The 25,376-nt window shown below is 44.4% G+C and overlaps 9 protein-coding genes across 9 annotated transcripts; 4 read left to right on the top strand and 5 right to left on the bottom strand.

The window, feature by feature from the left end:
- Positions 1 to 984: 984 nt before the first annotated feature.
- On the bottom strand, positions 985 to 1,371 carry AOL_s00079g118 (uncharacterized protein; the record flags this gene model as incomplete). Its single annotated transcript, XM_011123993.1, has 1 exon — positions 985 to 1,371. One exon carries the CDS (start codon positions 1,369 to 1,371, stop codon positions 985 to 987), a length of 387 nt encoding a protein of 128 aa, XP_011122295.1.
- A 1,011-nt stretch (positions 1,372 to 2,382) lies between these two features.
- On the bottom strand, positions 2,383 to 2,890 carry AOL_s00079g117 (uncharacterized protein; the record flags this gene model as incomplete). The annotated part of the gene is made up of 2 exons (XM_011123992.1): positions 2,383 to 2,680; positions 2,793 to 2,890. 2 exons carry the CDS (start codon positions 2,888 to 2,890, stop codon positions 2,383 to 2,385), a joined length of 396 nt encoding a protein of 131 aa, XP_011122294.1.
- A 468-nt stretch (positions 2,891 to 3,358) lies between these two features.
- Positions 3,359 to 4,606, top strand: AOL_s00079g116 (uncharacterized protein; the record flags this gene model as incomplete). The annotated part of the gene is made up of 1 exon (XM_011123991.1): positions 3,359 to 4,606. One exon carries the CDS (start codon positions 3,359 to 3,361, stop codon positions 4,604 to 4,606), a length of 1,248 nt encoding a protein of 415 aa, XP_011122293.1.
- Positions 4,607 to 5,562: 956 nt separating this feature from the next.
- Positions 5,563 to 6,015, top strand: AOL_s00079g115 (uncharacterized protein; the record flags this gene model as incomplete). The annotated part of the gene is made up of 1 exon (XM_011123990.1): positions 5,563 to 6,015. One exon carries the CDS (start codon positions 5,563 to 5,565, stop codon positions 6,013 to 6,015), a length of 453 nt encoding a protein of 150 aa, XP_011122292.1.
- A 1,854-nt stretch (positions 6,016 to 7,869) lies between these two features.
- Positions 7,870 to 8,956, bottom strand: AOL_s00079g114 (uncharacterized protein; the record flags this gene model as incomplete). The annotated part of the gene is made up of 2 exons (XM_011123989.1): positions 7,870 to 7,916; positions 8,092 to 8,956. 2 exons carry the CDS (start codon positions 8,954 to 8,956, stop codon positions 7,870 to 7,872), a joined length of 912 nt encoding a protein of 303 aa, XP_011122291.1.
- A 1,659-nt stretch (positions 8,957 to 10,615) lies between these two features.
- Positions 10,616 to 15,476, bottom strand: AOL_s00079g113 (uncharacterized protein; the record flags this gene model as incomplete). Its single annotated transcript, XM_011123988.1, has 5 exons — positions 10,616 to 14,282; positions 14,338 to 14,608; positions 14,678 to 14,746; positions 14,804 to 15,167; positions 15,249 to 15,476. The coding sequence occupies 5 exons, from the start codon at positions 15,474 to 15,476 to the stop codon at positions 10,616 to 10,618; spliced, it is 4,599 nt and encodes a 1,532-aa protein (XP_011122290.1).
- Positions 15,477 to 20,417: 4,941 nt separating this feature from the next.
- On the top strand, positions 20,418 to 21,515 carry AOL_s00079g112 (uncharacterized protein; the record flags this gene model as incomplete). The annotated part of the gene is made up of 2 exons (XM_011123987.1): positions 20,418 to 20,564; positions 20,847 to 21,515. The coding sequence occupies 2 exons, from the start codon at positions 20,418 to 20,420 to the stop codon at positions 21,513 to 21,515; spliced, it is 816 nt and encodes a 271-aa protein (XP_011122289.1).
- Positions 21,516 to 21,531: 16 nt separating this feature from the next.
- AOL_s00079g111 (uncharacterized protein) lies at positions 21,532 to 23,193 on the bottom strand (the record flags this gene model as incomplete). The annotated part of the gene is made up of 5 exons (XM_011123986.1): positions 21,532 to 22,079; positions 22,156 to 22,218; positions 22,272 to 22,326; positions 22,390 to 22,881; positions 23,014 to 23,193. 5 exons carry the CDS (start codon positions 23,191 to 23,193, stop codon positions 21,532 to 21,534), a joined length of 1,338 nt encoding a protein of 445 aa, XP_011122288.1.
- Positions 23,194 to 23,942: 749 nt separating this feature from the next.
- Positions 23,943 to 25,272, top strand: AOL_s00079g110 (uncharacterized protein; the record flags this gene model as incomplete). The annotated part of the gene is made up of 4 exons (XM_011123985.1): positions 23,943 to 24,112; positions 24,198 to 24,275; positions 24,368 to 24,467; positions 24,541 to 25,272. The coding sequence occupies 4 exons, from the start codon at positions 23,943 to 23,945 to the stop codon at positions 25,270 to 25,272; spliced, it is 1,080 nt and encodes a 359-aa protein (XP_011122287.1).
- Between the last annotated feature and the right edge of the window lie 104 nt (positions 25,273 to 25,376).

Raw genomic sequence — 25,376 nt, 5'->3', positions numbered from 1 at the left:
GAAAGGTGTGTCGTTGATGGCCTTTTAATCTCATCATTGCATGGTCGATAGTGTATAGGTATTAGCGCTGCTGGGTTCATATATATGATGCAAACCACAAACGTACCACACCTCACAATTAACATCCTGAAGGTTATTCTTTCTCGGAAATGGAAACCACTTCTTTACTAATATTATCACTCCATATTTTAAAGCACTTGCATTCATCTGTGTTTCCATTTTAAATTTTCATAGAATCCTGCCTCTGACGGTAGAAATCTTTTTGGGAATCTTCTCGAGTACCGGCTCCTGCGCCCGGCTGCGAGCTCTTTTGTGAGATCTTTTTTCTGTCTAGCAGGTTCGCCGGAATTTTCAAAGGACTCGGGGCAGAACGGACGATAAAAATAGTGGGGAAGGTTACAAGACGAAGTACGGCCTAGGAACCATATCCCATGGCGTGGTGCGGACCATTTTAATTTGGATATATATCAATAGGCCATTGCTTGAATATATGGTTGACCCATAGGAGTTGTAGCAATACCAAAAGCAAGTTGCAAGTCACCAGCAGTCAGTGGCTATACGAACTTGCGCATGCTCTATATCACATTGATAAGTTAATAACTATATCTTGAGTAAGAAAAGCACGCTACGACTCAAAGATGGATATCTCCAATGTTGTATTTTCGGTGTTGGTCTCTTCATGAGATGTTAAAGGCAGCAGCATCAAGGTACACAATATTTGATCAGTCTAAGATCATTTCAGTTTTTCCCTACGTATACTGCAAGATAGTTGCAAGATTAACTGCGAGAAGTATAGTGATAGACCCAGGACTTTAATTACTCAGCGCCTATTCAAACCGATTAAATACAAAATAAAAAAACAATACGCCAATCCCCCGCCGCCAAAGACTTCAGACTCTTTCCACACCTGAACACGTGTACAACGGGGACAAAATAACGTTATAGTACACGGCTAGAACACAAGCACACACTCTCTCCCTTTAATTACTGAAGAGAATGGGTAACAACTTCAACATTGTTTCCAGCAGGGTCATACACAAACCCTCCATAGTAAGTAGGTCCATAATGAGGTCTCAACCCCGGTGGTCCATTACAGGATCCTCCACTACTAACACCCTCCGTATGGAACGCTTCAACTTGTTCCCTCTTCTCAGCCGTGAATGCGAAGTGTGTTCCGTCGCCAACACTAGCGCTATCTGGAACCTTAGTGAGCCAGAGGTCTGGGTGTTTGTCACCTAGACCGAGGACGTCGCCGTCGACGAAGGTTGCGAGGACTGTGTAGTTTAAGGGTGCAAGAGCCTTTTCATAGAAGGCAGTTGTGGCAGCCCACTTTGAGGCGGGAATACGGATTCCAAAGTGATCGATAGGCATTCTGAGGAGGGGGTAGGTGAAGTAGTGGGTTGAGAACGGGAGGATCGGAATTTTGAAGAGTTTAACAGGAAGTTTCCTGATTCAAAGTAGATTTTAATGGGAATAGAGAAGTAATTTGCAAAGGCAATGAACTGGATATCGCTTTGAGGAATGTGTATACTGGTGAATGTAGGAGCAGAATAGCAAAAGACGGCGCGATAGAGCTTAATTTATAGACTTTCCGCGCATGTACTTCCGAGCAAAAGGGGTTCACGAGGTCACATGTATTCGCGGAATTTAGAATTTAGAACTATCAAAGACCCCCGCCTTAATTCCGTAACTTACCGTTCTCCACTTCGAGCATCTTTCAAACCCTTTTTCACACAAAACTTGGCTGAAAGGATTTCGCATAGCAACTGCCGTCGCTGCATTAGAATGTGGAGGTTTGTCGTTGCAATGTTGCATATTAGGGGCCTTAGTCAGCTCCTTGGCATGCTACCTGATGACTCATCATACTAGGATTATGTAGCAATCTATCGATTTTGAGGAAGACGGGAAATGAAAGCTGCCCGCTGGATACACGGCTGCTGGCGCGTCCAAAACAAACTTCCAGTTGGCGGCATGTTTCGCGGTAGGATCAGGCTACACTCATCGACTCGGCTTATGTAAGCTCCGTACCCCGACTTCAAGGCTTGATTGACTAGCATTCCGGAGCGAAAGTTTCGTGCGAATTGTTCTCATGGTTGTGAGGTTGATTCTGGGATTACTATACCTTATTCGGTGAGGCTGAAGATGTTCCACGTTCAATGTTCGTTGGTTTATGCTCAAGGGTATATTGTATTGGTGTCGTAACCTTGAATCGACATGAGATTTTAAGGTATATGGAGTACCTAAATCCCAAATGCAAATAGAAGCACTAGCTTCCCACTCCTATCCATGCTGTAAGAAAAAAATATACAGAAAGAGTCACCCAAATCAAAAGACATGCATCAAACCGAAAGCAAAGTCTGAGAGAAGAGCCATGGGCAGCCGTTAATCCCAATCGTCATCGTCGTCGTCAAATCCACCACCTCTTCTCCTAAAAACGACTTTTCCTTCCTCTTTCTTTCCCTCGGTCCCACTAGCACTCTCAAGCATACCCCTGAGCTCGGTATCCGTAATCCTTTGCCGTATCTGACCTGCCCTTGCCATCATAATCAGTCGGTTTTCAAGATCACGTGCTCTATCGGCTTTGACGAGTGCGATGCGACCAAGGCGGTCGTTTGCTTCTGGAGTCAAGATCTGGGAGAGCATGGATTTGCGAGCTTCGGTTTCGGCTTCTCGCTGGGCGCTATATGTTTGTGGTGGTTAGCTATATATCTGATATTCGTAATGATGGAGATGGTGGGGGCGGGGTGACCGGTGGGAATTCGAAATAGAGGGTTGGAAGAGATAGAGCTCACCCCTGTTGATCAGATTGCCCACCTCCCGAGCTTCCTTGCTCCTGCTGAAGCTGCTGCAGGCGAGCTTGCCGGATCTTTTGGAGGTCGTCGTCATCCATGGTTGATAGTTCCTGTGAGTTTCGGTAGAGTTGAAGGAAATGATGCAGATAGACTTCTCCACCATCAAACAGAAGCTTGATTTGGCAAGTGTGTTGTTTAGATGTTTGCTCGGCCGATATTGCCCTAAACAGACAAATCCTTCCATCGTGTGTAACGCCTATTTGCCCAACATTCCCAACCTCAAACAACACACCCTGAGAGTTGTCAATTGTCTCCTCGTCAGACTCATCAACTTATAGCTCCAAAGACCCCAAAGCTTGTCTCGTAGCCAGAACAGAACCTCTCAGCTCAAATCAGCTCGAGTATTTACACGTGTTAGTCTTTCAACTATGCCTCAGTTAGCTCCAATCACCCTCACTTGCCTCCCTACCGAAATCATTCTACAGATCGTATCGTATCTAGGGCTCGAAGATATCAAAACGCTCTCAGCCTCATCTAAATCATGCCGGCGGTTAGCCCTTTCCATCATGTTTCAGAGCCTCACCATCCCCTCGGATATTCTTGAAAGTAAGATCAGGGACAAAGATAAAAAAGAATATGAAGGCCTTCAATTATATCACCAAATGGCCGAATCAACTAGAAATAAGAATGGCACGCTCTATCTCGCCCGAATGGACGTCATTCATGTAACGCTAACTTCTCAGATATCGAAAACCATCGGCGAGATCACGAGATATTTTAGAGCCTGCTCGGAGATACTCGCAAATTTTCACAACCTCCAAACTGTGAGGATAAACTTAGACTTCCCAGAAGAGATCCTAACTCCGATTCCGGACTTCCAAGACCGTTTATTCAATGGACTCTTCACACACCTATCTATCCATTGCCCTAAATATACGTCTATTATGGGACTATCTATCAATATCGGTATCGGTGTTGATATATTAGGAAAGTTTCCCAGAGCAGATTACTTCTCTCGCGGGATAGAAGACCAGGAGAACAGGCAGTTTCTTGGCCTGGATTCCAAATCCAAACTTTCCCCCCCATACCCCCCATCTCTCGAGATATTCGACATAAAAAGCAAATTTTCCACAACGGGGCACAGCTATACTTCTTCCTTTGAATTTTCAACTACCCTCAAAGGATTCCTCTATAGCCTCTCGCTCATCCAATGCTCCGGTGCTACCCTTCGCACGATCGACTTCGACATGAACCCTTGGGCCCTCGAAGCCATCTTTTGGGGGAGAATATGGCTACACCTCCCATCCAACAACATCACATTCCCCCTCGTCAAATCCATATCATTAAACATCAAGTCCCTACCTGCTCTACAAGACTCCAAATCCATTTTACCAAAACTCACAGCCCAATTCCCAAACATCGAAGAAGTGAGTATCTCCTACGAGCGGGGGCCCAGCCGCAATATTAAAGATTATCACTCCTACTTCGAAAATCTCGCGGAGATACCCGGTATCCGCAGACTACGGACCTACTGGCCAATATCAGAATTTGTAGTACGATCTAAATATGACCTGATGGGAGCGAATGAGTTAATCAACTTGACCAGATGTTTCGCGGTGGACTATAAGTTGCACCATCTTGAAGAGGTAATTTTTACTCATGACGATTGGGCGGCAAGACACGATAGCTACCGGGGTAGGAAAAGGTATAAGGCTATCGCCTGTCGTGTTAATAGAGACGATTACGGGTGGATGGAAATCAAAGTTGGAGAGGAGTTTCGAGAGGTAGGACGCTTTTTCGACCGTTGTAATTAAATCATTCTTATGTTTTAGGTATCATTTCCAATTAGCTATCCCAAGGCGCACTACGGTTCGCAATATCCTTTTTACAATTTGAAAATGACTATTCACAATCAAAATTCTATATCCAAAATAATTTGTCCCAAATTTCCTAAACATTGATCATGAGTTGTGTAGCTTTGTATAAACATCTTTTCCAATCTGTTATACCATAATATCTCCGCCTCAAGAGCGTCTAGATTCGAGGCTACCATAGTTGAGCTATCGATTCAATTCACCGATAATCATCTAATTTTCAGGCACGATTAATTGCGGGGTAACATACATCCAAGTCTAATGACAAGACGTCAGACGTCCCAATTGATCAGCCTCACGCCTAAAGGCCTAGAACTACCTCAGATTCTACAGGAATAACTTAAATGCAGCTACGCATCAAAGTTTTAAGCGTGTCAGGATTGGATTCGACAGAGTTGCAGATAGCCGCCGTATACGTTGAAAATCTTGATTTTTTTCTTATGCATTCCATGTCCGTCCGTGGCACAAGCAACGACCCCCACGAGGCCGATAACAGTTGAACGGACCGGTAGGCTTACGGCGTGGGAGGATGTAATATTAATGTCTTCGTTTTGAATAGAATATAGATTTCGCCGGTTCTAGTTAGCATATCTTCTCGCTCACTTGATTTTCTAGATTAACAACATATTGCTATACCGGTATCATCGAGTTTATACGTTTATATCTCTATTATAATTGTAGTATTATCCCCCAAAGAACCCGGAAATATCAATACCAGCTAGCCTAAACTTCCCACACTTCGATATAACCCGACTACAACAAAATATGTTGATGGGTCCAAGAGAATTATATAAATCCAAAGTCCTAAAGCTAACCGTTTTCTAAGTTTAAGTAGGTACCTACTAGCCACCAAACTTATATTCCTCGAACACCCAAATTAAAAATACCCCATAAAAATGGCCGCAATCCCCATCGGTATCGCATTCACCATCTCCGAAGGAGGTGTCGCAATCCTCGGCCCAACTCTAAACCTTCTTGGAAGGGCAGCCATCGGCGCAGCTGTGGGAGTAGCCGGAAATGCCATAGTCAACAAGATGAAAGAAGCGGGAGAAGAAAAAGATGACGATGATGGTAAAGTTGGCAAGGAAAACGAACCCGCAAAGGCGCCTGGAAAGCCCAAGAAAGAAGATGGGTTCGAACCCCCAAAGGGGAAATCAGATAGTGGTATGAAAGCACCATCTAGCGGTGGGAAGAAAGGGTGGCCGGATAAGAAAGGAAACATTTGGAAGCCGTCGGGACCTACAAATGGGGATGGAAGTCGGGGGCCTCATGGCGGGCCGCACTGGGATGTTGAAGATCCGGATGGGAATCATTGGAATGTTTATCCTGGGGGTCGTATCAGGTACTGAGTACTCGAGAAAGAAGATTGGAGATAGTCTTGATATTGGTAGTGCTATCATTATTATATATTATATATCCATAGCTGGGTGTATTTCTTAACCAAAGGGGGGGAAGCTATACGTTACAATTGTTCTTTCAGGTCTGGGTACAAAGCAAACGTTACAATCAAATTAAAACTTTCGTATTTTACCAATTCATAGAAGAATACTGTTCCATATACAATATTGATATCTGTAAAACTAAGTTGGCGCTATCACCATATATGTTAGTTCCAAACGTCGCTAGCTACAGGAGTTCATCTAAGTTAATAGATATAGTATATATATACAACTCCTATCGTTCTAAATTTTAGCCAGGCTTGAATGCAAATAGTGAGTAGTAATTGGTCTCATTCCTAGGAATATCCGTAATATATTAGTATCAATTGATACCTTTAAATTTTTACTCCAAGAATCAAGCTAATCTTAAGATCCAACTTATCTCATAAACCAGAATTAATTGCTGCTATACCCAAAACCCTTGTCTCAAATCAAATCATTCAAACAAAAGAAACCCAATCGACCAGATATCAATACCATATGTACAACAATCGTGATCATAATTGATCAGACTAGACGACGCTCAACACCGACCAACGACCCTCCGAAATACCACAAACCCGAAGCACGTGACTAATTTCACTTTCATAATTTAAACCTCATTCCGACTTAGGAAACTATTTTTAGATCTCATCTTCTGCGTTCTATTAGTCCAAAAATTAAGTTAATCGATAAAGAATTGAGCTCAGAATCACGGTGGACATGTTTTGGCCATCGCAACCTTTCAAGACGTTGAAGAGGATGATAGATTTTCTGTGTTGTGCTGATCCGATCGATATGATATACTGTACAAGTCTATGGATTTAAATTACAACATAACATTTAAAGAAATATACCTAATGAAAATAGGGCCATAGCAGCGCAAGGTATTGCCAGCCGTATCTCTGCCCTGGGCTCGAACGTTCAGAAGTCCTCTATTGGACACTGTCCTCCTTAGGCCGGCTCACGTGACAACTTAGAGATCTCGCTGTTAACCTGTAAATTGAACTTTTGGGGGATGTTCTTGCGACTAGTCGTGTATTTATTGGATTACAGGTGCTGTTTTTTAAGTAGTTCTTAATAATGCATTTCTGGTGGTTGTTTTGGAGCAGGGGACATTGTTTATGGAAGTCGCTCGCTTCATTTAATGCATTATGGGACTTCTGGAACTCCAGCCCGGGATGTACTAGATCTTTCAGATAGCAACTAGATTAGCATTGTTAGTAAGATGATTACCCACAAGTGAACCCGAGACGACTTGATGTTCACGTTCAGAGTATGGGGAGCCATCATTTCCGCTAGCGGTATGACGAAACTATAGCATTGATATTGAAGTTATTTATTATATTAGGGCGAATCGCGTGCACTATTGTAGTCTTTAGAGAACGGAAGGTTAGACATGCCAGTGAAGTCTGTTCAGCATAGGGGCTTTGTAGGGATAGCAACTTATATTAATACTAGTAGATGTTTTATACAAGCAGCCTATGATTATTGGCTTATTATCCATGTTGCTCAAAGATTATGTATGAGGGGTAAAGGTATTGTATGAAGTAAGTAAGTTGTATTGGTAACAGTGGTAACAGTGGTATCTACAGGTTTGGGAGCGGTATCTCTATAAGAAGGGTGCACCGTCGAGTGCTGGATATAGGTACGGGTTCACCTACGCACCAGACACTGACTGCATCACCGTCTTGCTTTTAATTTTGGGGCAACACCTAACCTGTGAATTCGAACCCGTTGCTTGGAAGCTCGTCAAGCACACCCATGCACGTATGCAACTGAATTTTAGATCGACCTTAAGATCTTGGTTGATAGTCTTAATGCCTCGGCAGCTAGGTAATCACTAGTTTCGATTGCTACCCGTATACCAGCGACTCGTGCTCGCTATTGACAGCGACCTCACGAGTAAGACGGCATCTGAAAGAGTTTAATTTTTTTTTTTTTAGCATGTGCATACCGGCTTTTAGCACGAAAATCTAATTGAACGTAGAATTAAAAGTGGCTTACCCGACCATTTGTCTCGCTCATCTCTAGCGCTTTCCTCTACTTGACGATATGGAGCGACGCTGAGCTCATGGGCCGAGCTCCATGAATCTAATGGATCCTCCATATCAGGGTCGAAAAGCTCAACAATACGATCCTCGGGGATTTGGCGGAAAAAGAGGTATTCGTCTGGCTGTGTTCTTTGGAGGGGGCAATCGGATGGTATTCCGACCCCTGAACACTCTATGACTGTTTCCATATGATATATTTTATCCGTTCTGCGCGGCTTGATTGTCATTATAAAATACCAGCCGTACAGGTGCTTTTGCTGCCAATTTCTAGCCCACGCGAAAGCGTGTGATCTGTCTGAAAACGTGGAGATAAATCTGCTGGGAGTTCCTGAGCGCCAATTGAGATGGTTATGGAATTCCTCAAGTTTGACTGGACCTAGAGAGTATTGATTGTTTGCGAGGAATCCTCCTTCGTGGGAATACTGTGTAACAGATTCAGAATAATGAACTCGGTATAATGTCCTTGGAAATTCTTTCTCTGGGAAAATTGGAACTTCGTTTCCGCCGCCGCGGAGGATGTAGTCGATGTAATCGTCATTGTAATCATCGTCGTCGTCGTTGTAGTTGTCATCGTCAGTGTCGTCGGCTTCGGTGTCGTCGTTATCGTCGTCAGTGTCGTTGTAGGCTTCGATGTCGTCACTATCGTCGTCAGTGTCGTTATAGGCTTCGATGTCGTCAGTATCGTCGTCAGTATCGTTGTAGGCTTCGATGTCGTCGTTATCGTCGTCGGTGTGGTCGTGGACTAAGTAGTCGCCGTATAGATTCAGGAGCTGAGACCAAGTAAACTTTATCGGGGCATTACTATTCAGATTTGCCATCGTATGAAGAGACGAAGAAACGGATATATATATTTATACTTTTATACTTTTCATGAGATAGTGCACTGCGTTCTTTCAAATTTAGGTAGGACCTTTGTAGCAATTGGAGGCAGTTTATATATATAACGTTTATAGCTATGTGCTTCAACAGGATCGATGGGTCCTTAATTCCTTGCACAACTTGCAACTGCGGGGCTTGAGATTTAATTAATGGTTCGTTGTCACCGACCCGTTCAGCAATTCGCAGCGTAGTATCCTTAGTTCAGGTAATAGTAATTCATGAATTCAGGCATGATATGCGGGGATTCAAGAGCGCTGCATTGCATTGCATTGATCATAAACTTGCTGTGCCGCAAGGTCATGCATATGGTGCACCAATTACAATTGCTGCCTCAATGCAAAAGTCGGCTGACCGTCCATGTACAATGACACCGGCGGCCAATCACAGCTCTTTCAGTCGAACCGCCGGTCCTCTAATATCGATTCTCGATGAGGATATATATGGGCTTAAAGAGGTTGGTTCGGTCACGATTTGTGGTTCGCAGGACCCCCCCTTGTGGATATCATATTCTATCGCAACATTGCATTTAACTTAAAAAACGATATCATATCATACAGTATCTGAGCCCAACAATTACAGATGACAAACCGGTTATATATAATGGTATTTGATTTCTATCTCGATCTATCACGCAAAACTACCTACTTAATTACTTATTAAGTACGTATGGTTCTTTTTTAGATGAATGAAGCCAAGCAAGGACATATTAATATTCCCCCCACGATAGAACCTTAGATCCTTTACCCACCGTAAATACAAAATTCGGGGGCAGGTAACCTTTCCTAAACCCCTCACTGTTGTATATAACAGCGTAGTTGATTGATCTCGTTTGGGTTTGGTCCTCTATAAACGCATTTAAACGAGTTTATACGAAAGTGAGGTTGCTCCGGAATAACTTCCATAAATGTGTTTAGAAGTACTTACATATAATCCACATCCAGTTAAGAAGTTAACAATTATAATTTAAAAACTAAGATTGTATGCTCATCTTATATATACGAATAGATACTCAAAACTTTTTTCAAAGCATCAAAAGTGGTATAGTTTTTTGCTCTGCCCTAAAAAAAAAAAGAGAGAGAGAGAGAGAAAGCCAATAAGAAAATTGAACAGAGCTAGAGAACAAATAAAGTGTCGTAAGAGTATAGGAAAGAAAGAAGGGGAAAAAAGGCTTAGTATAAAAACACGCATGGAAGGGAAGAGTAAGTAAAAGGCAGAGTTCGGAGAAAAAGGGTAAGCAAAAAAAGGAATAAAAGTGAAAACCTGGGTTCCACACATTATACAATAAGAAAAAGGGGGCGACAGTAGTAATAGCACTGCCTAAGGGGAGATAGTATGGGGAGATATGGTACTCTGGAATAATGTGTGTCTGCTGAGTAACAGCTAAGTAAAGCAATAGTACTTGTCATTACATGGTTGTACACTAACGATCCTTTGAGATTATGCAGAAAGACGACCCGGCGAAGAACGAAAAAGTCGTAAAGAGGTAGCAGTAGTAATATAAAAAAATAGTGGCGGAAAAATATAAAAACAAAGAAAGAAAGATATGTTGCTGCAGTATGGATATCAAACACAAAAGTTTTCGCTTTAATCGTGATCGTTTAGAACATGCCGTTGGAGTTCATGGTTATTTGAGGAGCTCCGCTACCGTTAGTTTTTGGAGTCGTATCGGGAATACCAGTGGGTCTTTGTTCAACGGTCAGGTCCGAAGTTCTGCTACTACTTCGCTTCCGGGCCTCCTCTTCCTCGTCATTTAACCGCTTCCGCCACTCAGCAAGTGAGGCGCTAAGCTCCCCCCCGTTAGTAGACGTTGGGGTTTTCATGTCATCGCCGAAGTCTAAGGTGGGGGAAAATCGATAGGCGCTGCTGCGAGCGTGCCAAGAAGCTTTAAGCTCGTCGAGTTCAGAGGCAAAGCTATCAAGTGCGAGGGAGTTGCGATATTCGGCTCCATTGTACAAAGAGTTTCGTTCCGAGTACTCGGCGCCATGGTTGTTGTTATCATTGCGACGCTCGAACCGAACCGACTCTCTATAGGCATCAACGGATGTCTCTAGCCTATCAAGAAGTGTCGATACTTTCTTCTCCGCCTCATTAGCTCTAGTCTCGAGCATTGCGTTTTCATTCTCAAGCTTCTCAAGCTGGCTAGAAACCTCCATCAACTGTAGTTTGACCGTTGTAGATTGCTGCTTGGCGGTGTCCCTCTCAATTCGGAGTCCATTCACTTCCTTCTGGACCTCGAGCAATCTCCTCTCCATTGTTGACGAACTCTCCGAGAGTTTGGCTTGCAAACTGTTAATTTCAGCTATAAGGTTCTCACGTTCAGCCTCCCAACTGGGTTCATTTAGCGAAACACCTTCAGATCGAGGCGAGGATCTAGCTTCTTCCAATTCTGTTATCAATTTTGCGTTCTGTGCCTTGGTCTTGACTAGCTCATCCTTCATACGGTTGAGCATTTTCTCAGTACCCTTGACGTATTTAACAACAGACTGATAGTTGCTCTCCAGTTCCTCAAGCTTCGAGCTGAAAACCTTTTCGGCCTCTTGGGCTTGTAGATCGGCGAGGTTCTTGGTTTCGTTGTGAGCTCTGATGCTAGCTTCTAACTGGGATTCAAGTTCACGGAGACGATGCATCTGGTCGGGTGTAGCGGATCCTGACCCAGGCGATCCCAATCCATTTCGGGACCGAAGTTCTCTCTTGATATCTGGATTGATACCTCTCTCGACAAGGAGATCGCGGAGAGCATTATGCTTCGAGTTGACGGTATCGACATCTAGCTGTCGCTCAGCCAACTTGGAAGTGAGATCCGAATTTTCCTGCTTGAGTCGCCGGCCTTCATCGAGTAGGTCTGCCATCCGCCTCTGGAGATTGATGGCCTCTTTGCTGGCTTGCGCTTGCATCAATTCCAGGCCAGCAACCCGCTGCATAGCATGTGCTAACCTCTCTCCAGCCTCATCGGCCTGCTCCTTGTGCTTAGCCAGCATGTCTTTCGATGACTGGACTTGATCCTGAAGGATTGCTACTCTTTCTTCGGCGGCGCTACCAGTAATATTTGAAACATCTCGCCCAGCAGCTTTTTCCAATCCAGCCATCATAGCATCTCGTGCGCTCTTAGCTTCTATAGCGTGCTTTTCAGCAAGCTCCTCTACATCTCTTAGCCGTCGGTTGGCGGCGTCGAGATCAGCGGAGCGTTCTTCATACTCGCTCTTGAGCCGAGCGAGTTTGCGATCCTGGGATTCCCGAATAGTCCTGTCATCCTCCAATTGTTGTTCGAGAAGCTCTGTTTTCTGCTGGGTAGCGACCAGGGCTGATCTAAGAGACTCTATCGAGCTCACGTAATCAGTCTGAGAATCCTTGTACTGTTCGACTTTTGCTGCAAGTTCTTCCTTGTCTACGCTTAGCATCTTAGCTTGAGTAACGGCTTGCGCCCTTGTGAGTTCTTCGTCTCGAAGGATCTTCCTAGCATCAATTAACTCCGCTCTTAAGCTTTCAAGCTCGGAAGTTCGGTTCCTGAAATCATCCAACTCCGAGACTCGGCTTTGAGCAGCAGCGGCGAGGTCATCGGCGAGTTGCCGGGCCTTCCTCTCAGCTTCAATCTCGGATGTTAGCGCTCTAACCTTAGCCTGTAGATCCGTTTGGAAAGCTAGTGATGACGCAAGCTTTCTCTCCATTCCCGATGCACGGTCCGCTTCCATATTACTGACGTCGATTGGAGACATGTTTCCTGTAACCCCTCCAAGTGCGGCTAGCTTTGTTTTCATGTAAACAGCCTCAGAAACAGCGTCGTCTCGCTGGCGTTCAACTTCGGCAATACGCTTAGCGGCGAGTACAGCCTGCTCATCGACGGACCCTTGGACCTTTCGAAGCTCTGTCTTCATCACAACCAGTGCTTCGAGAAGTGGTCTGTCACTTTCATGGACGTCTTCAGCAGCTCTATCCTCGAAGGAATCCGAAGCACGAGAATTTTGGAGCGAATACCCTTGCTTCCGTGCAAGTGCAAGTTCGGATGCATACCAAGCGTTCCTTTGCCGGAGGTTTTCGACCTCTTTGTAAGCGACGGTTTCCATAGGAGGGTCCATAGAAGCACGGCTCTCAATGCTCTCTTGTCGAACGGGGGACTGAGGCCCGTTCGGAACCTGTCCGTTCGGGAGAATTTTTTGGTTCTGAAGGGTTTGTTGGATGGGAGCCGCAATGCTGTCAATGGAGGTTTGATTCTGTCGAGACCTTGAGCGTTCCGGTGGACTAACCGGTCTCGCGCTAGCGGCGACTGCAGCGACTGGTTGCGGTTGTTGTTGCTGGGGCCCGGGAGGGCCTCGGTTACCGTTTGGAGCCATATTCATTTGGCGATCGTTGGCTGTGGGTGGCGAGCTGCTGCCTTCTTTGATGGGAGCAGGTTGTCCGCGTCCAGTATCGACAGAAGGGCGTTGTTCGGACCTAGTAGGCGTTTTTGATCTTCCATTAACCTGGGGTGGGCCAACTGGACCACGGGGATTTGGTGCCTGCTGCTGAGGTGGTGGCCCTCCAGGAGCCTGTGCTATGGAAGCTCTCGGTAATCGTGAGCCTGGACCCCCTGGACCCCCTGGACCCCCTGGACCTCCTGGACCAATGGGACCAATGGGACCAGCAGGACCAGCAGGACCAACGGGGCCAATGGGACCAACAGGACCAGGTCCGGAGCTGACAGCAATGCCATTGGGAAGCTGTGCTCCCGGGCCCATCATCAAAGACTCCCTTCCTGGTCCAGCGGAGCTAACTTTTCTGAGAGTTGGCGGCCCCCCAGGCCCCCCAATATTTGACGGACGTTCCGCCGCGCTAGGACGGCGAACGGCAGTACCAGTTGGACCTGTAGCTCGATCTCGATCCTGTAATTGCTGGTCATTTGGATATCGAATCTTGGCGGTGTCAAGGATGTACACAAATGTTAACTCTTCAGGATTGTTAGTCTGAACAGATGGTTCTCCTCCAAGCACAACTACTCTAGATCCGTAAGTTGTCATCGAATGACCTGACCGAGGCGATGGACTTGGTCCCATGTTTTGAAATGTATACCAACGGCGCGAAGGTATTCTGAATGCCGCAAGATCCCCTAGGTCCGTCCCGTCATTACTTCGGCCTCCAAAGACGTACATGGTATCTCCGACCAGGGCTGCAGAATGGCCTTCTCTCGGGGACGGGATGTAGCCTATACAATCCAGCTGTGACCAAGAGTTAGCTCTAGGATCGAAGGCCCATACGTCGTTAAACCATATCAAGCCGTTTGTGCCGCCGAACCTGCATAGAATCCATTAGCATCAAGCTCCTGAAATCGTACACCGTAAAAACCTACAGATAGAGCTTGTCTCCAAATGAGACAACCGTGTGATTCGTTCTCTTAGCAGGAATATCAGGGCTGCCATCGGCATTGGGAACAAGCATCTCCCATCGAGACGCATTGCTTTGCAGGGTATTTAAATCAAATGCCATCAGGTCGTTGAAAAATGAACCTTCTGCCTGACCGCCGAAAACGTATAGTTTCGATCCTAGGATATTCAGTGTATGACCGTATCGTCCAGATGGCTTATCGCCGTTCGGTTGTGCACGTGACCATTGTCGTGATGCTAGAGACTTGTGTTAGCGTTTCTTTTTTGGATTTGATACCAAGTCAAAATCGAGTAAAAGGAGCTTACAAGTGTTCAAAAGATATAATGTATCGTCTAATTTATCATGCTCGCTCATTTTGGTATCGCCACCAAAAACTATGCAATGTCAGCACCCGATTTTCGTTTAAAATTTGGGAATCTAGAACAGCATACCAATGAATGCATTTCCAACAAGCAAGCTAGCATGTCCAACTCTAGGGCCGGGTCCCTCTGCAGTAGTATTGACAGGGTAGACAGCAAGATTTGGACCACCGCCTTCCAATAACCACAGATCTCCTCGAACAGACTCAGACCTAAGGAGCCCTCCTAGGATATAGACCTCGCCTTCCTTTCCAGCATTCGAGTTTGCTGAATGACCGTATCTCGGGAAGGGTGAGCCGGCGGATGACGATATCGACATCGGTTTCCGCGACCACGGGTAAAGATCTGGATTTATGTTGGCAGCCACTGCCGGACGTGGTTGTTGTGGTTGTGCAGATGGTCCCTGGATTTGACGTGGTCCCTGTTGCATATGTTGCTATGAAAATCCAAATTAGATTAGTATTGCATGCTTGTAATTTTCTGTTAGTGGTACTTAGTAGTTAGGTATCAAACTCACAGGTTGCTGATGCTGCCTCGGGTCTCCCCTATCCATATACATTGGGGTTTGTGTCGGTGGTGAGTTCCTGACTTCAGCGGATCGCTGCTCGAATGTACCATTCGCAGAAGATGAGGAAGAAGGACCGGAAGGAGGGGTTGCCCCTCGACCATCTTGATTACCATGCTGGGGTGCATGGCCAGCACCCTGTTGCTGGTGATGCTTGTTCTTTTTGAATAAGAAAGCCATGGCGAAAGATCAGGACAATGGAGTTAAATTGCGAAAAACGTCGGCGTAAGGGGTTCGTTGTGTGAAGAATGAGGGTGAGAGTCGCAGTCGGTCTAGAAGAGCATGAAGGGTGCGAAAGAGTCGGGTGAGAATGTTTGGACCGAGTGAAAGGGTAAAATTGAGGGTCGAGAGAGGTAGTTTAAGTCGTGAACCGTAGCATGGAAGTTCTATAAGTGGCGGGCGACAAGGCGATTTAATGGCTGGTCTTCGCAGGAGAGAGGGAAAATGGCAGCGATCGAGCTAAACACCAACGTTACGTCCTCAAAACAAAGTCGGTCGTGTTGAATGATACCAAAGTAGTAAAGTAGCAAAGTAGCAAAGTAGCAAGTACCTAAGCAAGTACTCAAAGGATTGCCAGGAGGGTCCTTGTAAGTAGCAAGAAGGTAATTGTAATAAGAAAGAAGAAAAATAAAAGGGCAAACAATAGTGATAGTTGCGTGTAGGCGAGCTGGATGCGCCGACGGTAATCAGAACTTCAGTGAAGGAAATGTTGGAAAAAAAAACGTCAACAAAAATAGAATAAAATGGAGACAGGAAAAAAAAAAGGAAGGAGAGAAAGAAAGAAAGAAAGAGAGCTAGAAGAAAGCGTGGAATATGTCAGTCAAAGTCATCTGAAGTTGTGGCCTTGCGAGGGTCGTCGATAAGGGGGGGAGGGGAATTCAAAGGAAAGGAGAGAGAAGTGGGCAGCTCAATGCGAACCTTGCAAAAGGCTAATGGGACGTCAAAGGATACCTGCTTGGTGTCTATCCTAGCGCCTAACCGAAAGTCGAGCGTGAATCCGAGTGGGTATGCGTGATCGTGTCAATCCGCCTCAGGGTTTCGTGAAACAGAAACGTTTGTTTTTTGGAGGACCTCGTGGGAGAGTGATATAGTGGGAGAGGATCAACTATATCGATCCAAAAGAGGAGGAGGAGAAGGAGAAGGAGAAGAGTGAGTAAGAGAGGTATACAGAGGGATGGGAGGGATTGAAAGGGAAGAGATGAAGATGGAGACGAAGATGAAGAAGGGAAGGAGAATAGAAGATGGAGAGAGCCAGTAACAAGACGGAGGTTGTTGAAATTGAAGTTGCAGCGGAGACTAGCGAGAACTCCACGAACAAGTACTTCCTTAGGTACTGACTTACAACCACAATTACAACCACAGGTACAAGTAAAAGTACAGGTACAAGTTCAATGGAAATACAGGTATAGGTACAGGTACTTTGGCCTCAATTCCAGGACAATCCAGGTAATGTAGAGGTATGTACCGTACCGTACCGTGACGAGGAAGTACTTCCTTACTTATGTAAGTACTTTACTCAAAGACTCAAGTACTCGTCTATGCAATTAAATAGAAATGGAAACAGATTCAAAGAATAAAATAAAATAAAACAAATAAAATAAAATAAAATCTACTTACTTCTTTATGAGCCTTCTTGCGAGAGGAAAGTGATATAGCTACTTCTTCTTCTTCTGCTTCTTAGTCAAGTAAGTAAAGAAATACTACTAAGTAAGTCAGAGGTAAACTAGTGGTCAGTCAAAGACATCCAATCCAGTTAAGCGGCGGCCGTCTCCCTTTTTCTTCTCGCCCTCGCTCGAATCGTTTAATAGGTCGAATACTTAAGGTAAAGTACTTACCAAGTATACACGCTTCTAGCTTCTTAATTGTCTTGCTTTCTTGCTCCCAAAAATAGCTGCCCGTTCGCCAGTCCAGTCAGTGCGATGTGAAGGTGACTAGCTGGTATGACGATGATGCCCCAAACGTAACTCGAACTGATGGGAGAATCGATACTGTTGAATCGCCTTTCGATTGGGAAAAAAAGTAAAAATAAGAATAAGAATAATAAATAATAAAAATTATACTCGAGTCTAGTAAGTTATAAAATAAAGAAAATCCGTAGATAGTATCAAATAGAAAAAGGAAAGAAAAAGGTGCCCGTTACGATATGGGCCTTTTCTTCTTCAACAATTGCAACGCCGAACGTGGATTTTTACTTCACTCGAACTTTTTTCTACACGCGTTCAAAAGGATGAAAAGGAAAACCCATACCGCTCTGCTATCGATGTTCAAAAACAACCAAGAAGGGGAAGGGAGAGAAAAAGGGAAAAAACGGGGGAGGACTTTTCCAGAAAAAAAAGAGTGAAGGAGTTTAAACGGGGGGTTAGCAAGTGAGTGCGCCCGGGGCATGCCTGCCTGTCTGCACCTCACTGCACCGCACAGGTCATTACATAGCAAGAACATGGTACTTACATGGCTAAGACGGTTTCAGGTACGGATTGCTGGGATGCAGCCATGCGACAGGGCTTCCGATGAAGCTAAAACGCGAATTTTTTTTCACCACCCACGACGCCATCCCAAAAAGTGCGCAAAGCGACGGTTCCTGGCATTCGGGGCCTCGCTTCGGCACGCAGAAATATCGAGGCTGGTTGCAGAGGCCGGTGCAGCAGTCAAAGCAAGGCGAAGGCATGGCAAGTAAGGTTCATTGCATTTGATGCTGCACTTCTGCACTGGATTCAATTCGCAGGCTGAGGGCATTGCATGCTGTCTAGGCATTGGCCCTCTGGGAATTCAGCTACCCGCGATTCGCATCAATCGATTGGTCTCGGTTCCAGTTGGCTTGTCGCGATACTACTGAGCCCCTATGCAATGTACATGTATGTACATATACATACATATACCGCGACTGTCTTTTTTCAGCACAGGGGCACGGCCGCACAATGCAAATGGATGGGGCGTATACGACCTATGATGTATTTATGGATGCATCTCTATATGCACGTACTTACTTACTTTTTGATTCAGCCTGCAAGGGGTCCACGTCTGGTGGGGTCGGCCAGATCCAATTGATTCAAATCAATCACGATAAATACATCTAAAATGCAGGGAATTCTTACGGAATAAGGTCAGGTTCAGCTGATATCATGATACTTACGCAGGGAAAATCTTGGGATCAAGACCGAAAAAAAAAAAAAAAAGACTCCTGTGATTCAAGGAGGCTAATGATTATTCGAACAGGGGGTATTATGAGCAAATATGCGATAGTGAGCACAACTATTCCGCCTGTAGACGGTCCAGAATTCGCACGATGACGAGGAATGGAGACGAGGGCTTGGGGGCTAATTTGATATATCACCACATGCATACAAAGGGCAAGCCGGGAGCCGAGAGTAAGGTTCGTCCATTCTAATCTACTTTTATATTCTCTCGATCGATCGAGTTCCGTCAGTCGCTAGTTTCAGGTAAAGTCTCGCTTGTTTCCAATCTATCTGATCAAATGAATATCTGCCTAGGTGTACACCATCTTGATCGTATAGATATATATATCTGGATTAATCGAGGCGAGGATTGGGAATATTAATATCCAACATTCCATCAGGGGAACGGCGACATTTTACATTCGCGATCGATACCGATGAAATGCAACCTCCATATCGACCGGGCCCACCAAGAGGTGCCTTGCTAGTACTAGCTAGTTACTAGTTACTAGTTACTACCTAAACTATTGTCCCCAGAGATACATCACCGCCCAAATTTGCTTACGCAATTCCTAATGGAGCTGATATTAGATACTACCAGGTATCCGAACCCCAAGAATAAATTTCCGAATCACTCGGGCAGATTGGAGTGGAAAAATTCAAATACTTTCGAATCAAAAAAAAAAAAAAAAAAGAAGTGGATATCATGCAGGTACAGGTACTATCCGGGCTTCCGTTTCGCTTCGCAGTTTCAGAACATGTAAGTACTCTCTCTTTTCCCCACGATGACATCCCTTTTTAAACAATTCAAAAGGATCAAACAATGCAGCTTACAGCATACTTATCCAGATATATACATTAATATTATTATACGAGGTGAAGACATAGATCTAGACCCTGTGAATGATATTGATCTCGAATTAACTCCTAATCCCCGACATAACTAGCTATTATATATAAGTTACAATGACCTTGTGTACATAAGTATATATTCATAGAGACATCGGATCGAAATAAGCTTCAAATTCATCTGAATTAAAATAATATAATCAGCTAGAACCGAGTAATAATAGGCAATAAACCCACGTCAGATTTCAAAAAGAAAGAAACTTGGGACGAGATTGTTTCTAAAAAGTTTCAATCTCAAAAGCAAAGCTTGAGTTAATTGATCGCTCTTATCCCCTTTTAAATGTCTGACCCCGAAACCATGTCCGAGTAAGGTACATGCGGTACATATGTACGTAACATGTTTAAAGATATGTACTTTACACGACATGGCCTGGCAAGCTAGCACAAAACATCACAGGCGCCGCATGTCCAGAGATGCGCATACGCGGAATAGGTATCATGCAAATGCAGGTGCAAGTTAACATCAACGGTGACTTTTGATCATGATATCTCCCCCCCTCCAAGACCTAGACCTCCCTTTCCTCCTTCCTAGGCATCCTCCTCTTCTTCCTCCCAATCATTTACCCGCTCTGGAGCCGACATCCCACGTTATCAGGCTAACTAATACAAACCCCAACTCCAGGAAACGGACCTGTAACCGGTAAAATTAACCCTTCGAACAGCAAAACCCTCAGCCCAGGAAGAAAAGCCATTCCTTCCCACCGGGAACTAACGCAGGTACCAATTCGATTTCAATCCCCACCCCCCTCGTAGCCTCATCATATGATCATTTAAAAAAAAAATAAAAAATTTTAACTCCTGTATCTTGCATTTACACACCCTCGCACAACATTTAACATTTTTTTCCCTCTTCTCCCGGTCCCCCATGCAAAGCCGCCACTTAGCAATTGCCCCAGAGTTATTCCTGCAACAATTTCAACACAGATTACGTGTCAGCTTTCAATATCGACTTCATCCTCACCAGTATCAGACTCACGCTATCGATAAAACACCCCACTATCGGTATCTAACGTATTCAAAGATAATAAAAACTATCAATATGTCGGATCCACCCGGAATACCCACTTTTACAACCGAAGAGCTCGAAATAGACCCCTCATCGATTCAACCAATGGGTCACGGCGGTCACAGTCTAGTCTATAAAGTATCCGCAAAGGGGTTTCCTACTCCATCCGTTCTAAAGATTGTAAGGATATTATATACGTACTTTTTAAACCCCTAATTAATAACCTCCTCCTCCTCTATGCATGCATTCATTAAGTTTCGTATAAAAAATTAAAAATTAAAAATTAAAATTAAAATTATAAAGATACATCGAAAGTTGCATATTTTGTATCAGAATATGCATCTTCGCTTGTTCACCCAAGTACTTGATCAATTGAATGTCTAGCTGAGATACTAAGCTATAATTTATACTATATTCATAAATAAGTACTAATACGAATATATCTACGAACGAAACGGCTAGTTCCGCTTCACCCACCCACCAAACCCCGCTTCCTCCACCTCCACAATCTTCCAATACACCCACCCCCGGGATCCAGACTACGCATACTTCCACTCCGAACAATCATCATACACCCGTCTCCTCCCCTCCCAAACATCACAACTCTACACCCCACAAATCCACGCCATAGTCACAATTTCCCCATCCTTCGAACCACATATACTAGCAAACTACAACCCAAGTCAACATCGTAGAAGACGACAATCCCAGCTTCGGATCAAAGGTGAAGATGTTATGGAAAGATTACCTCTGAAGGGGGTGTTAATAGAGTATATACATGGTTTGAGGTTGAGTGCGTTCCCTTATATCCCTACTGAGATATCGGAGAAGATTGTGGATGGGATTAGGCATATACATTCTATGGGTGTGTTACACCGTGATGTGAAGAAACGGAATGTGCTCATTGTTCCTAATTCTACCGTATCATCGGTTGATGAAGAAGTGGAGGAGGTAACTGCACGAGATGTTATACTAGATGGGACGGAAAAGGTGGTTTGGATAGATTTTAGTAATAGTATAGTACTCTCTGATTTCCGCGGTACAGAAGAAGAACAAGTTGAAATCTTTACCCGCTCAACTGAGGCGGAGATGAAAGAAGTTAACAAGATGGTGGCTAAACTCGAGAGATGATGGTGATTTTGTATTTCTAGTTATTCTTTGCTCTGTGTTTAGCGATTATGTCTATACATTGTCTCCATCTTCCAATCGCAGATTTTATACTCTCCTTCTGATCCAAAAACTCCTCCCTCTCAAGCATCCTTCTCAGATTCGCTGTCTTCTCCTCTCCAAACTCCTCAACCGCCTTTAAAACCTCCTCTAAAAGCTCACCAACCTTCTTTTCATCCTTTTCATACAACTTAACATAATCATCCTCCTCCATCCCCCCTTCCACCAACTTCATAAAATCCTTATACCTTTTCCCCTTCCCCAACATACTCTCCTTTATAACCGCCAACCTCAACGCCATCATAGTCCTATAACAAACTTCATTCTCATCCAGAAGATATTCACTATCCCCATCAACCGAAATCATAAGATCAGATCCACTATACATAACAGTCTGCGAGAAGGTGAAGGCGTACCCGTGGAATGATATCTCTTTTAATATCTCTTGATGTCGAGACGAAAGTTTTGGAAGAACCCAATGATCGATGTTCATATTGTCGGCTTGGTTTTTAGGGAGTGTGAAGCCATCTGCATGTAATTCGTCAGTTCTGTTTCAATTGAATCGAAAGCTACTCAAGAAGCTAGCTGGAGATTGGATACATACACTCCACGAGTAAATGATCGTTATTATACTCGCCGTATGTAACAAATATCTCCTCACCGACAGCTATAAAACAATCAGCATAACTTCAGATCCACATCCCAGAAAAATAAACCTACAATATTCCTTCTGCGTCGTGACCCTCAAACCATCTATTGAAAAGCTCACGGTACACTACCTCACAAACATCAGTCCTTCTTGAACACTAAACTGTAGAATAAAAGATGATTGACTAACACTTTCATCCCCCTTCGCATCATGATTATAATAATCAATAAAGGGACACATAGTCATACAATCCTCCGCAGGAACTTTATACCACTTCTTCGGTCTATAATATATAGTCCGGGTATTCACAGCCGCCCACGCCCATTCATACTCTTCTTTTGAAAATTCCACTCCGCGCTCACCATGCATCTTTAGAGCATGTGCATAATCATCCTTAAGTTTTTCTTGTTGCTTTATTGCAAATGAACGGACCCATGGTGAGCAATTGTCTAATACTTCATTGCTCCAAAAGAGCGGCATGGAAGACTTGAAAGATGAGAATGATGGAAGGATTGATATGAATGGGTCATTATTATCTGATTTATGAAATTGCGAGGCGATATAGGCGGCGAGGGAACTGTGGACTTTTGTCGGATGGTCTATGGGGGAAGAATTTGGAAATGGAATGTCGTGGAGGTTGACAAGGAGTGATTTGGGTATAAAAGTTATTTCCTCGTTTTTCTATATTTAATTTCACAAATATCCTTAGCTTTTTGAAGACTTATATTCATTCTTATCGCACAGTTTCGTAAAACTAATATGCATATGCATGTGCATTCTAAGACTTCGCGCTATTATGTATCTCTTACGTACCTTAACCCGCTCAGAAGCTACAATCCCGGTCCCATGTGGTAGCCTCGCAATCTTCACCTTCGAAAGCCTAGCATTATTGGCAAGCACATGCTCCAACAGTCTCTGATGGGACTCAGGAACACCGTCGGCCAGGAAGTCCTGGCATTGGGATGATGATGACGGTCTTCTCCGCTTCGGCATGCTTGGCTGAGTACTCTCTCCCCAGCCGGGACTGTACCTCTACAGGGTCGCTATTGAGAAACCATATTTTATGTTTTCGATTTTTTTTCTTTTTGATTTGATTTGTTTATTTCCTTTTGTTTTCTTCAATAGTATTCGAGCATATGATATTTCGATAAATGCGGGGGAACTTGATATTTTTTTCTGTCTTGAATGAATGAATGGATGGGTAGATAGAAGGGGTCCTTGTATGTGTTTGTTAGCCTGCCTGTTCAGGCTTTAGGTTCCCGCCTACACAAACGAAGAAACCCGTCAAAAATTTTTCTCGAATCGAGAGTCCCACCCGCGCCGATTGGTGTTCTTTTTTGACGGCTTGAGTACTCTCAGCCTAGCTTGAATCGGGAAACAAGTAACTGCCAATACCCGGTGGTTAGTAAACTAGTTTGAAAGCGGTGTGCGCGTGCGTTATCGATTATGCAATATGCATGAGGGAAGAGAGCAAGCAAGAAGAGGAACAGAGGTAAAAGATATCATATCATGTATGCACGAGATTCTCAAAATTTAAACCTCGGAATTGGGTGAATTTGCATAGATGCTTATTTTTTCTTTCTCTTCTATCCGTTTTTATATCTTCCAAGTCGCAAGTCTCGGGCTTTACGGTTAAACAGAATTAAATCAGTATCTTGCAATCCTGTCCTTCTCTGCTATACTTTATATAGCATACCTGGCTCCGATCTTTGATAATTTTCAGCACCGAGAAAGAGTGAAAAATGGACTCGGAATATGCGCGACCGCCTCCAAACCCGGACGTCTACCAGACAGCAGAAGTAGACCCCAAAGCGGCGTGGGATGAAGCATCCGTCAAGAACAAGACTTTTCTGATCACCGGCGGGGCCAGCGGTATTGGCGCTGGTGTAGTGAGGCGGTTGGCCGAACTTGGGTGCGGTTGAATTTCCCCGGATTTTCGGTGTCAAACGCTAACTTTTGACCTTATCCCAATTCTCTATTCGGTTGATATTATATAGAGGAGCTGTTATTATCGGTGACTTGCAAGAGGCACAGTCATTTGTTGAAGAAGTTCGGAAGAGCACTGGGAATCCAAAGTATCTAACTACCTTTCTTTCTTTCTTAAAATATCGTATGCGGGTGTGTGCACGTGGAGTTTAATATGTTAACATGATATCGATATCTTTAGCATCCATTCGATCCAATGCGATGTCACGGACTATAAATCCCAATGCAATTTATTCCGCAAAGCCCTCGAGCTTTCTCCAAATAAAGCCATAGACTCAGTCGTACGTTCCTCAATCCCCTCCTCAAAATAATATACATCTATCCCATATTCACTATATCTCCACCAAATCCTAGTTCGCCAACGCCGGCGTCGGTGAAATTGGCAAATCATGGGCCCCAAGACCCTTCGGTCAGCTCCTCCCATACCCTTACTTCCATGCCGTCCCCAGGACTAAAATGTCTCGCACAGTCCCCGGCCAACCCGAAGACCCCCCAGACCCCACCATGACCACCATGAATGTCAACATCACAGGTGTAATCTACACCGCCTACCTTGCCCTGCAATACTTCCGTGCCCATCCCAATCTTGCCAAAGACGCATTCCCCAGTGCTTCCCATGACCGTTCGTTGGTACTAATCGGATCCATTGCTTCTTTGTACCCCTTGACATCTGCCCCGTTTTACAATGCTTCCAAACACGCGGTTTTGGGACTCTTCAGGTCGCTTCGTCAAACCGCCTTGCCGGATAGGATTAGAGTGAACCTCCTTTGTCCGTACTGGATCGAAACACCCATTATTCCATTCGGTGCGAAGTTACTCCTTTCCGGAACAGACTACGCCAAAATGGAGGATGTAGTCGATATTGCGACTCGATGTATGGGTGACTATAGTGCTGCCGGACACATCTTCTTGGTATTCCCTCCGAATGTGGGTGGTGTTCAAGAGATCTTTAATGATGAACCGAAGGATTTGGATTGCTTCAATCGGAATGCGGTGAGAGCTTTGAACCGTGTGTCTGCGATGCAGGGATGGGTTGAATGGGGTCGGAATGTCCTCTATGCTGCTCTTGGGTGGTATAGATCTTGAATCTTGAATCTCAGGTCTCGAATTTCCAGTTCGATGTATGACTAAAAAATGTATTTCTGCCATCTCTTCTAGTTGTTAGTACCGTGAGATGGGAAGGGAGATTA

This window comes from Orbilia oligospora (assembly GCF_000225545.1).
Source record: "Orbilia oligospora ATCC 24927 unplaced genomic scaffold scaffold00079, whole genome shotgun sequence".
Classification (NCBI taxonomy): Eukaryota; Fungi; Ascomycota; class Orbiliomycetes; order Orbiliales; family Orbiliaceae; genus Orbilia; species Orbilia oligospora.
This window is presented reverse-complemented; position numbering and strand designations above follow the sequence as displayed.